General features: G+C 32.5%; 1 protein-coding gene across 4 annotated transcripts in view; it reads right to left on the bottom strand.

The window, feature by feature from the left end:
* Positions 1-8,083: 8,083 nt before the first annotated feature.
* The window catches only part of CCSER1 (coiled-coil serine rich protein 1), a 695,877-nt gene continuing 692,287 nt past the window's right edge, over positions 8,084-11,673 (bottom strand). For 3 of the 4 annotated variants that reach the window (XM_084516947.1, XM_084516948.1, XM_084516949.1), the window contains one exon: positions 8,084-10,794. In XM_084516947.1, coding sequence (XP_084373073.1) covers positions 10,312-10,794 — 483 coding nt within the window. In that variant the 3' untranslated portion in view covers positions 8,084-10,311. The remainder of the gene's footprint in view (positions 10,795-11,673) is intronic. The other variant, XM_084516950.1, reaches the window with a different exon arrangement.

Genomic DNA, 11,673 nt, shown 5'->3' with positions numbered 1-11,673 from the left:
CAGTGAAACAACTAACAAATGACTTTGCTGCTTACAGAATACTGTTTCACTCTGAGTCATCAGTAGTTTTTGAGGTATTTATGTGTTCAGGAATAAATTCCTGTCCTGTTGTTCCTCATAAAAAATGAGCATTTAGAGGAAAGTAAGGAAACATCTGTAATATATAACCACTGAAAATTTCTCAGTCATTTTATAGACAATCACCATACAAAATCTAAGCTGTCCATCATTTTGGCAACACAGCTAAGCCTCCTCAAGCTTCAAAGAAGTGTTGTCACTTAGGGAAGTTTCCTTATTTCCTAAACATTCTGTATGACCTGTGCAAATTTCAAAGAAACTTCCTTCCAATTCAATTTAATTTGATTTTCATTTCATTGATTAGAAGACTAAATATACTGTAATTTAAATTCACAGGGAAATACCATCATTGAGTATAGATATGGACTGGTATAACGCTATCAGAGGTTAGAAAGTATTCTTCTACTGATATTTTTCCTTTGAAGATATTTACATATATTTTATATATATATATATATGCATATATATATATGTAAAATTTTAGGCTTCATATTCCAGAAGGGCACTTAAATGCTAGAAGCATCACTATGTACACCACTGAGATGGAGCGGATACTGAACAATGTATGGTAATTAACAAAAAGTTTAGAGTAGGAGATATATTTTAGCATTATTACTGACAGAGTAATAGACATATAAATACTGTGAAATGAGGTACAACTATTTCTGGATGCAGAATTGGAGACCAGGCTGAGTCTTTCACAGTTGGGGCTGAAAATTGCTTGCCGTTGGTCGTGTAAAATAAAGCCAAATAAACCTGCTGTACTGAGAGTCCAGTGTGTAGGAATTATTCACATGCAGAAATAAGCTGAAGTAGCATTTTTGCTGGCCACTAGATTATCAATTATTGCAGGATCATCAATCTTCTTGCTCTTCGTACTTTACTTATTAATAGAACACTGTTAGCAATGACAAATATTTTACAGCCTTGCGAATGTGATAATTTGCCTATTTCTTTATATATTTGAATCAAAGTAATAATAATGATTTTGGCCTTTGAAGGTTAAGAGAATTGTTTAAATATGCTACAGGGAAAATGAAGCAAAGTGGAGGACTATGTTATAACATCCTTACTTGAAACACTGTTATGGACAATAAGCAAACATACCTGCAATATAAGCAAAAGAATATAACACAACAAGAAGTTGCAGAGAAGAAATAAAATAAAATCAAGCCTTATTTGATTATGAAGATGAAAATTTTATAATAAGAACAATTGGGAAATGGTGTTGGGAACTGAGAACAGTTCTGGATGAAAAAACTACTTCAATACTCAGGAAATAGTATAGTAAAGAATTTACAAAATGCCAGGACAAAATGGAAAATTCCGGTGGTTTTAGCAGTATTAGCACCGTAGATTTTTTAATTTTTGTATATGCCTTTTTGATTGTGTATAAAGTTCTGAAGATGTGCTTGCACTTGTGAGTTAGAGTAGTATCAAACAGCTTTAAAGTACAATTATCATCAAGTGATTAAAGAGATTAGGGGATAAATAATACAAGTCTTATTTATAACAGATTGCTAATAACTGCATTAAGATTCTAAAGTGTTTGTGTTTATTAACGTGCAACATGTATTTCACCAACAAAAGTATGAAGAAAAGTCAAATAAGTGTAAGATAGATACTTCAAAGAAAAACAACACAGGATCATCATAGAATAACACGATTTTTATTAACCAATTTGTATTTTTGGAAAAATAAAAGAAAGAAAAATTGTAAGAGCCCTTTATGTTCACTTCAGATATGGAAGTATCTGAATTTGCACCTCTACACAGGTTTAAACTTAGAAGTCCATATAAATATTGAAAAATAATATATATTTTTTTCCATCAAATGTAAAAGTAAAGATGCCAACTAGAAATAAGAACAAATATTCATTAAATGATATCAGTAAAATCCCATAGTACTGTTTAATGAAGTGCTATAACTCTTCGAAGTTTCGAAGTAACCCACAGAAATTATATCCTCAGTAATCTGATAAAAAAAAAATAAAATAAAATAAAATAAACAAACAACAAAACAAAAAAAAACAGAATGCAAACAGAATGCTGCTTGATATTCTTCAGAGGCAACAGTGTTTGTATCCAAAGGTGACATGTTTTTTGTTTTTTTCAGTTAGTGCACAAAAATTGAATCTGAAAATGTCCATGACAAAGCCTCAAAACTATTTTTAAAAACACAGAATAAAAAAAAGAAAATCAGAGAAGAAACTGACACTAAAATCAAAGGTTAGAGTTATGCCTTGAACATTTTTGAATATTAAATAATATCTACTTGTTAAATAAGAATTAGAATTTAACTAATTTATGGCTTTGTAGGCTACACACAGAAAAATTACTAATAGACTTGTCCAATCAGATCTTAGGTATGTTTTACAAATTTCTTTGAACTTAATTGGTAGTTACTGTAGGGCTAGATATCTTCGCTACTGTAAATTCTACTCCAAGACTGATCTAAAGTTCTTTTTTCAAGTCTGTTATCTCTTAGAAAAAAAAATATTTATTTCAAAATTACTTACAAAAAGTTACATTTAAAATCATCAGTGTGAAATCCTAGATTTCTTAACAGTAAAAAGTCTTCCACTGCCTCATGTAGAACTATTATTTTTTCTATGTTCTTCAACAGTGCATTATTTATATTTTATTTATAATATTTGTCAATATTTTCCTCTATTTCTCATCTTTGTTGCTACTTCAAAGCACCTTATTCATGTAATACCAATGTTTTTGTCAATTACATTAAAAATTGTTTACAATGTTATGTAACGATGTGATTGTTGTTGAATTTAAATGGCTACTTGCATCATATAATGCAAAAATCAATGTCTAGTCCTTCAATTTTTTTAGTGGTCAGAAGTTTTAAAAAAATTAGACAATAACATAACTAATTTTAATACACAAAGTAGAACACCATATTTTAATAAAATTGCCTAAAAATATCTTATGATCATTGTCAGTATTAAAGAACATTCATAATTTTCAGAATCGCTCAGCTTTGGCCTAATTTTAATTCTCTCCAAATTAGTTGAAAGTCACATAGGCCAAACACCTTATATGGAGATATTTGTGTAAAATTTTCTCAAAAAAAAATCATGGTCTTTCACTGGAAAGTAAAAAAAAAATAAAAAATAAAACAAAACAAACAAACAAAAAACACACTACAAAACCAAACATGATGCTATTAACTAACTGCAGTTCTTTGACATTTGGTCTGGGTCATCTTCAATGTTTCCTCATTAGTTAGAGAACACCAGTACCTAGTATAAGGGTGCTACCATGTTTGCATGAAATACGATTATACAAATCTGCTTCAGATAGTTAGAAATGACTACACAAAGTGCAAGGCTTTAGAGATAGATCTTTTAGAGATAGACACTCTTTTTTCTTCTATTTTTTTTTTCCATGTTAAACTGCAATTGTGTTGTTCTGCTTACACTTCAGACCAATATAACACCGTAGTAATAAAATGATGTAAATTCTCTTGGATGCTATTAAATCAAAGTATGGAAGTACCTTGAACCATACTTTGTGGTGTTGAGTAATCAACTCCTTCTATTCCAAGAGGTTAATTGCCTAAATATTACTTCAGTATATTTAACAGAAAACAGCTATCAGAACAGAATAAAAGCTATAAATCTGTCACCTTTTACCCTTCCATCAGATTTTTCCCAGCTACAAAACATCTGTTCTCCACTTACATGGATTTTTATATACTGTTGAGCCTCTTACTTAAACAATGTCAGATGCATCACTGATTAAGAACTTCGATTTCTTATATTTTTCTTGTAATTATCTGTACACACAATGTGAAGAATGTGCACAAAACCCTTTTCTTTTTTTTTCTTTTTTTCTTTTTTTCTTTTTTTTTTTTTTTACTTTTAACCATGAGAAACAAATAGATTAAAAAAAAATAAAAAATAAATAATGATTTGGAAAACAAAGACTGGTGGTATAGCTGGACAAGGAACTTAAGCAGGAAGGCTGGTTTGTATCTTTTATAATTGAAAAAGTAGGGTTTTGATGAGTATTTATATATATATATATCATATATATATATATCATATATACATATATATATATATGATATATATATATATATCACATATATATATTTATACATCATATATATATATATAAACCAAAAAACCAAAAAACTATGTAGATGTCATACCTTTCAAACAATAAATATGAATGAAATTATTTAAGTTAGACAAAAACATTATTTGTTTGTTACCTTTTCAAAGAATCAGAATTTGGTTGTTTTATGTTGATGGGATTGTTCACATGCTTAAACTTAACTAGAGAATTCTGAACCCTGTTGAAATTAAGTTTAGGTAAGAAAAAAGAATGCAGGCTACTTTGTAATTCACATTAAGCCCTCATATAAAGTGCATTGACATAATGGAAAAATAAATATAAATTAAAATTCTACTATATTACTACCATTGTTACAGACATTAAAAAAATACCCTATCAGAGCTTCTTCAATGTGATAAAAACAGTCTCAAATCAGTATTTTACTATACAGGTGCTTAAGTAAGTTTGAGATGCTTTTTGGTTAGATTAAATATCTTAGTGATCAGATAAAAGAATCTAGAGGAGGCGTTTTAAAGCAGAAGTGGTACTGTGGTGTAGCTTGTCTACATAGTCAGCCTATGTACATGCTAAAAGTTATTGTTTCTGAATTCCAGAGAGGCACAGCAAGGGTGGCAATATAAAATACAAGGCAGTATTATTTGTACACTAGAAAAACCTTCTCTGTGGAGTATTTTATCCTCTGTAACTTCTATAGGGATTTGGGAAAACAACAGATACGACATTTGTCACATCCATCAGACTCTCACAAATCTTTCCTTGTTCGGATCAATCTGAAAATCTTTCCTAGTTCAGATCAATCTGAAAAGGTTTTCCATCCCAAGGGATCACATAGATCACACAGGTAAGTTTATTTTTGCTCTGCTTTCATAAGGACAGGATTACTTCTACAGAAATCTTCAGAAGTCTTCTCTGTGCTTTAAGCACAGGACTGAGGGCAAAAAATAATAACAAGTAAGATTTGCTGGTCCTGAATGCAACAAAAATGGCACATCCAAAATATTTTACAGCACTACAAAATGCAACTGGCAACTGTGGCTACTGAGAATTTATAAGAAATTTATGGTTATAAAAGTTATTTTTTTTTCCTTTAAATACTGAGGAATATTTTAAGTATATTCAAACAAAAATTAAACAAATATTTCCAAAATAGATCAATGTTTCCTTACCATTACCTTTGCAACAACTGAAAATCCTTGAAGTTCACACTGATAATTAAATCTAGGCCATTGTCTTAAACTGCAAATCTGAGCCTCTTAGACTTCCACCATCTTTTATACTGTAAGGAGTTAGTATCATATTCATCACGGTGTGTACACTCTTACAACTTGGACAGAAAATCAGCAATGAAGCAAGATCTGAACAGCTAGAGTTTAAAGCAGCACATGGCATTTTTATCTTTAAGTTGGTTGGCTAAATACCAGCAAAACTCATTCTGCAGCTGCTGAAATTTCCAAACAATCTTAAGAATGCCTTATGTAGGATACATTAGAGTAAAGGCAGTTTAAAGGCAGTTATGGCCCTGCATGATTTAAGTATGTTCTTCTCCTGAGGGATCTCTGCCAACTTCTTGCTGACTGTGGAAGATACAAATGCCTCCCAGAAGAATGCTGGATGTTTCTCCAAGATGGGAGAAGGCCTCCACCATTTTCCTCAGCGTACTTTCTCGCTGCATTGTCTGTTTTATCTAGCACAGGCTTCAAACAATAATTTCTCTGCCAGAAATAAATAAATAAATAAATAAAATCATCTGTAGCGAGGCTGAAGGAGGAGAGGCTATAGGACATGTTTCATTAACACACTAAGATACAGACCTCATGGTTCCAAACAACTCCAAATGTCTGTAAGAAGACTCCACTGGATTTTTTGCTCCAGGTATTTATTTCAAAGTTTTGTTAGAAGTCACTGTTACTGTACTGCATTTAATTTATGATTTATGGAGATATATGAGGAGTTTTATAGGATTTTTTTTCCCCTAATGTGAAGGAAGAAAAAAAGGACAATTGCTCTAGATTGTGACTTGGTGTTTTAGTTATGTCAAGTCTTTTCTCATCCTTTTCTGTAAAACAGAAAAGATTTCAAAATTCAGAGATCTCCGTTTGCATAAACTAAGACAAGGTGGGCTGAAGTACACAATCCCAATCATCAGATGATGCAACTCAGTGTAGTCTAACAGAAGTCGATGATCAAACCAATGGAGACATGGTATAACTGTTGTCATATAAATGACAGTACTGATTTCTGGATAGCCTATTTTTATTAGTTTGCAGTATATCCTGTATATTTAATAGTATCAAGTGAATCAGTAAGTGCAGCCAGAATTCGCTACATCCAATTGGCTTTTAAGAAAGGGAAAATTATCAATTTTTAGGCAGTGAATGGAATGCACTTGTGGGACCAATGTGAATATCCTAGGTAAACTTTCAAATGCTTCAAACCCTGTGTGAAAAACTTTAGTCTGGAAATGCATTTTTCAAAAGAGGGAAGGGAAGGGAAGGGAAGGGAAGGGAAGGGAAGGGAAGGGAAGGGAAGGGAAGGGAAGGGAAGGGAAGGGAAGGGAAGGGAAGGGAAGGGAAGGGAAGGGAAGGGAAGGGAAGGGAAGGGAAGGGAAGGGAAGGGAAGGGAAGGGAAGGGAAGGGAAGGGAAGGGAAGGGAAGGGAAGGGAAGGGAAGGGAAGCCTTATAATGTTTTCATGGATGTGCGTATTTTGGAATTAAAAGCAATGAAGTTAAATGTAACAGTCTGGGTTTTAAAAAAGGAACCTATTCCATCTGTTTAATTTTGTATATAGAGGGATGAGTTATCTTTAAAAAGCAGCAGAAATTTATCTTAAAGAATGTTTTCAAACGCTGTCAAATAGCCTAAATAAGAGTCAGGTTTCTGGAAAATCTTCTCCTTCCAATATATGCAAGCACAGTTTTTACTTCATTCATGTGCACAGGGTATACCAAAAATCCCTTCCTGTATGTTACTTTATGCTATTAATGCATCCTGTAGAATGAACTTATTCTAGTAGGGGAAGATAATTACAGAGACAGTATACCATTCCAGATGTGGCTGTATTAAATTATTAAAAAAATATTTAGGGCACATACAATGTTACTTGTGCCAAGTAACTGTTTCGAAAAATGGGACACCGATTCAAATGGAAACAGCTTTTCTTTGGAGATTTCCTCCTCCTTAAAATGCCCTCTATAACACCAAAAAATATGGAAGTAACAAGAAGAAATATTCAGTAAAAATTTTACAGTTATGGTTTGTATACAGAAGTATATTAGAAAAAAAAAAAAAAAAAAAAAACTGTGACAAAAATAACTTTTTTTTTTTTTTTTTTTCCCCTACTGTCACGTCTTTGGGTATGTACAGCCTTGGAGAAATGTATAAATCATTTTGTACATGAAACTCTTAAAAAACTAGAGATTTTTAGTACAAAGGAATCAATTCACTGAAAGAATGTCCACATGCTGTCACTTTATAATTTACTATATATACAAGAGGATCAAACAAAGGACCTCTGTTTTACAGTTACTGCTGTACTGTACATTAACATGTGGCTAATACCTTTCTCTGGGTGTGATTTACACTTAGCATTACAAATAATATAACAACGCTGAAAATACTGATACAAAACAGCTTCAAGATGACATTTTAAAAATATCCCTTACTTTAATTGAACTGTTTTCTCCAGATTTTTTTTTTTAAGTTTCAGATTTATAAAAGATTTTCCAAGAAAATAGTAATGTTTAAAATGTGTTTCTTGTTTTTTTTTTTTTTTTTTTTTTTCTTTTGAAATGTATAGTTGGATTTTTTTTTAATAAATTGTAATCCAAAAGTCCATTTTCCAGAAAAAAAAAAAAAAAAAAAAAAAACAAACCACCAACAACTATAGATACAGTAAGTAAGTTAAAATTGAAAAGGTTATGTTTTTTGTTTTTGTGTTTTTGTTTTTAAATGCACTTATAGTACATTTGTATCATAGGGCAAAAAAACCCTTATTACAGTGTATGTTAATTTATTTACAGATCTGAAATATAATTGCATACATCAGCTCTTGGGATGAACAAGACTGAAGTGTATTGTTAATAATAAACAACTGTACTTTTAATCTACCATAACCTTAAAGGATTGCTCAGATGAAAACACAATTCTGAATAGTGACATTCTGTTATTACTATATATATATATTTTTTGGTAGAATTTAAACTATGAGTTTCAGTGCAGGCCTGGGAGTCTTGAATACCCATAGTTCATTTGATCAAACTGTTTTTGCATATTTATTTTTTATTTTTTTTAAGTTTTGGCAGTAGCAACACACACCCACATGTATAAAAACATGAACACTTTTGGCAAATGTTTATATTGATTCGTATGTATCCAGCTCTGGACACACAAAATTACCCCCATATCATATGTAGACAAAACCTGCTCTCTTCAACATCAGATGATGTCATCAAATTTACTCTAACCAAATTAAAATCCTCAATAAATATAGTCCTAAAAGTTCAGACTGCTAAAATGGCTTTGCAGAGAATCTGTCAAGTTCATAATCTAATTGTTTCTTAATCTAACCAATTGTTGTATTCATCTGAATATTAACTAGTTAAGCAGATGTTTTTAAAACTAGTTAAAATATGTGCTGTTAATTCATTTTATATGCCCTATGGGATTTACCTTTAAAAGTTACAGCATTATTAGTGGTTACAGAAGCTCCATTTTTCATTGTATGCTACTTCAGTTGTCACACTAGTTTGTTTCTTTGTGTGGGAATGTGCCATACTCTTGCCTTTCATTATTCATCGCCAGTTAAAGACAGAGGTGACTTTTATCTGATCTGCCTCTATCATACTTGAACGTGCCAGATTATTTAAAAGCAACTAACTATACATGCTAATATCATTCAAACAGATTACCTGCTGGAGGTTGCAAACTAAGTGTCAAGTTTAGTAAATGCCACATGTTTAGAACATCTTGTTTGAGATGCCTGTTTTCAATCCCTGTGAAAGGGGAAAACAGGATCTTCTGGTATTGAAAAGTCTTCAGGTTCCGTAGCATGATCAGATGAATTCACATTCCCTTGAGACTAGCATGCTGCATGTCAGGTAGCATTAGATTCATCTCACTTGCATGTAATATATCAAGATGAGCAAACCTGCTGAGTTGGTATAAACTAGGTCATTAAGTGCAGATATGGTCTACAAATATCACAATTTACACAGGTAATTTGGACTGGGTAATAAGACAATTTCTCTTAATTTAGTCTTTCACCTTTTGTTTGATCATTTTTGTTTTTGTTTTGTTTTTCTGTTTTTGTTTTGGCAAGTGAAATGAAATTATATGATGCATTTTATATACATAGACTGTCAAATTGTGTCATGAGTGACAATGTCTGCAGAGCACAATCATCACCACAATGTGACATGTCTCCATAGAACAAAAAAGTAGAACAAATTTAGCCAGAAAAGGGCAGGGAGAAGGAAAGGAAAATCAAGAAATCAAGCTACCATCCTCAGAATGTATTCCAATTATTCTGATTCAAACATCCAGCGAGCCTCTATGATTTCCTGTTAGAGGAAGAAAATCAGTTACTTCCTCTACTTATGGCATGAGGCATTCGTAAAATACATACAGCAAGAAGTGGTAACACACCTCTACAAGTGAGTAAATTTTATTGTAGTTTTAAGAAGAGGGTGGTCCTCAGAGACTTCTGTTTCCCTAGTCCATATGAATTTCAAGAGGATTTACTAATTATGTACCTATTCATTCCTCACATCTACTTTAACAGTAACATTATTAAACATACATAGTATTAAGATCACCTTCTAGAACTTCAGGTTGTGTTGGTGGCTTATAAAGACAAAAGAAGAAAATACTTAGCCAATTTTGGACTATCAGTGCCAGGCAAATGATCCCATTTATTCTACCAATAGCGACTTTTGTGTGACAAATCAATCTAGTTATTTAACAATCTAATTCATCCGTATGCTACAGTCCTAGATGGGAAAGTATGAAACCTATACACAATGTTAATTTTTACTTTATTTTTTTTTTTTTATTTCAGCAGATGAAAACTTAAGACTGAGCTGTAGGTGAGCTTATGTTTCCTTTCAGTTGACACTCCTTCCATGGCAAGAATACACTGTTACCCATCTTGTTGACCTAAAGTCTGCAGCTCTGCTGTGTGCAAATTGTGGTGGAGGAAAACATTTTTTCTGCTGTACATGTGTAAAGAGATGGGTCCCCTTGGAGGCTGGCCAAGTCTCCCTGTGAAAGTGGTATGTTGCCGAGGTACAGCAGTTTGGTCTTTTGGAGCTCCTGAGAAGAGTGGGTAGCTGTCTGTCTTGGATGCTGGCTTTGCTGTGCTTGGTGTCGTGGTGGCCAAACCGTTCTGGGTGACCTCTGAAGTGAGGGTTTCATATGTGCCTCTAGTATGCTTGATGACTTCCACTATCTCCTTCTCTTTCAGGAGGTTGCTCAGACACAAATTAGACAGCTGACAGCTTTTGCTTTCATAGGTTGTTGCTCGGTTGCCTGAGTATCTAAAAGGGTCCTCTGTGGGAGTATGTACTGACTTTCTGTCCCTTGTGCTGAGATTTTGGTTCACCATTCTGTTTGGATATGTAACCTGTGGCAAAACAAACAAACAAAAGCCAGAAGTTTTAGCAACAGAACATATTAGCAGGAAAACAGCAGACGGTATATAAAACACTCCTTATTACATATGTACAGAGGATGGGGCTGGAGAATTAAAATGAAAGATGAATCTCAAATACCGATAAAACTCCCAAAACATTGTTAGCATAAAATGGATGAAATATTAATTTGTATTTAAAAACAACAACAACAGAAACACTGAAAAATACTTATTAGATGTAAGGGTCTGGGGTAATTCCTTAAAAAATAGTTTAAATCAGAAAAGATTTTTTTTTCCAGAACAATATAAAAGGATAATAAAGTTCCATGAACTGCTAACAGATTTTCAAAAGCATTTTATGTGATGAAACAAGAACTTTTATTGAATAGAGTTCAACACTTAATACTCTCAAATTATTAGAAAATGTTAATAATGTGTTTTAAGAATATCTTCATGCCTCATTTAAGCCCAGCTTTCCATGTCTGTTGAATCTAGGTGTTTCACAGTGTACTTAGTGTTAAATACATGTCGAAATGCTCTGCCAGAGCAGAACAGTAATTTTATACCAGCTGCCTGAAAAAAATACAGTGTAAGGATTCCAGAGTGTTAGTAAATTTTGATTTGCTGTGTGAGCATACAGGCATTTACATTTGTGTAAATAAAGGTGCTTTATCTATCCATGGTAAAGCAAATTACTATAGACTTCTGGTCTGCATATAGTGTGATGCTTCATTTTGATGTGCAGAACACCTGGCCTGAGAGGTTATGATTAGCCTGTGAGACCACATTTAATCCTTCTCTCCACACATTTAGCAAACATATATTTGTCTAAACTAAAATAAAGTGTTGAGGGGAAAATATTAGTACAGT

Source organism: Aythya ferina, assembly GCF_964211825.1.
Source record: "Aythya ferina genome assembly, chromosome: 4".
In the NCBI taxonomy this organism is placed as follows: Eukaryota; Metazoa; Chordata; class Aves; order Anseriformes; family Anatidae; genus Aythya; species Aythya ferina.
The sequence above is the reverse complement of the archived record's forward strand: the minus strand, read 5'-3'. Positions and strand labels throughout refer to the sequence as shown.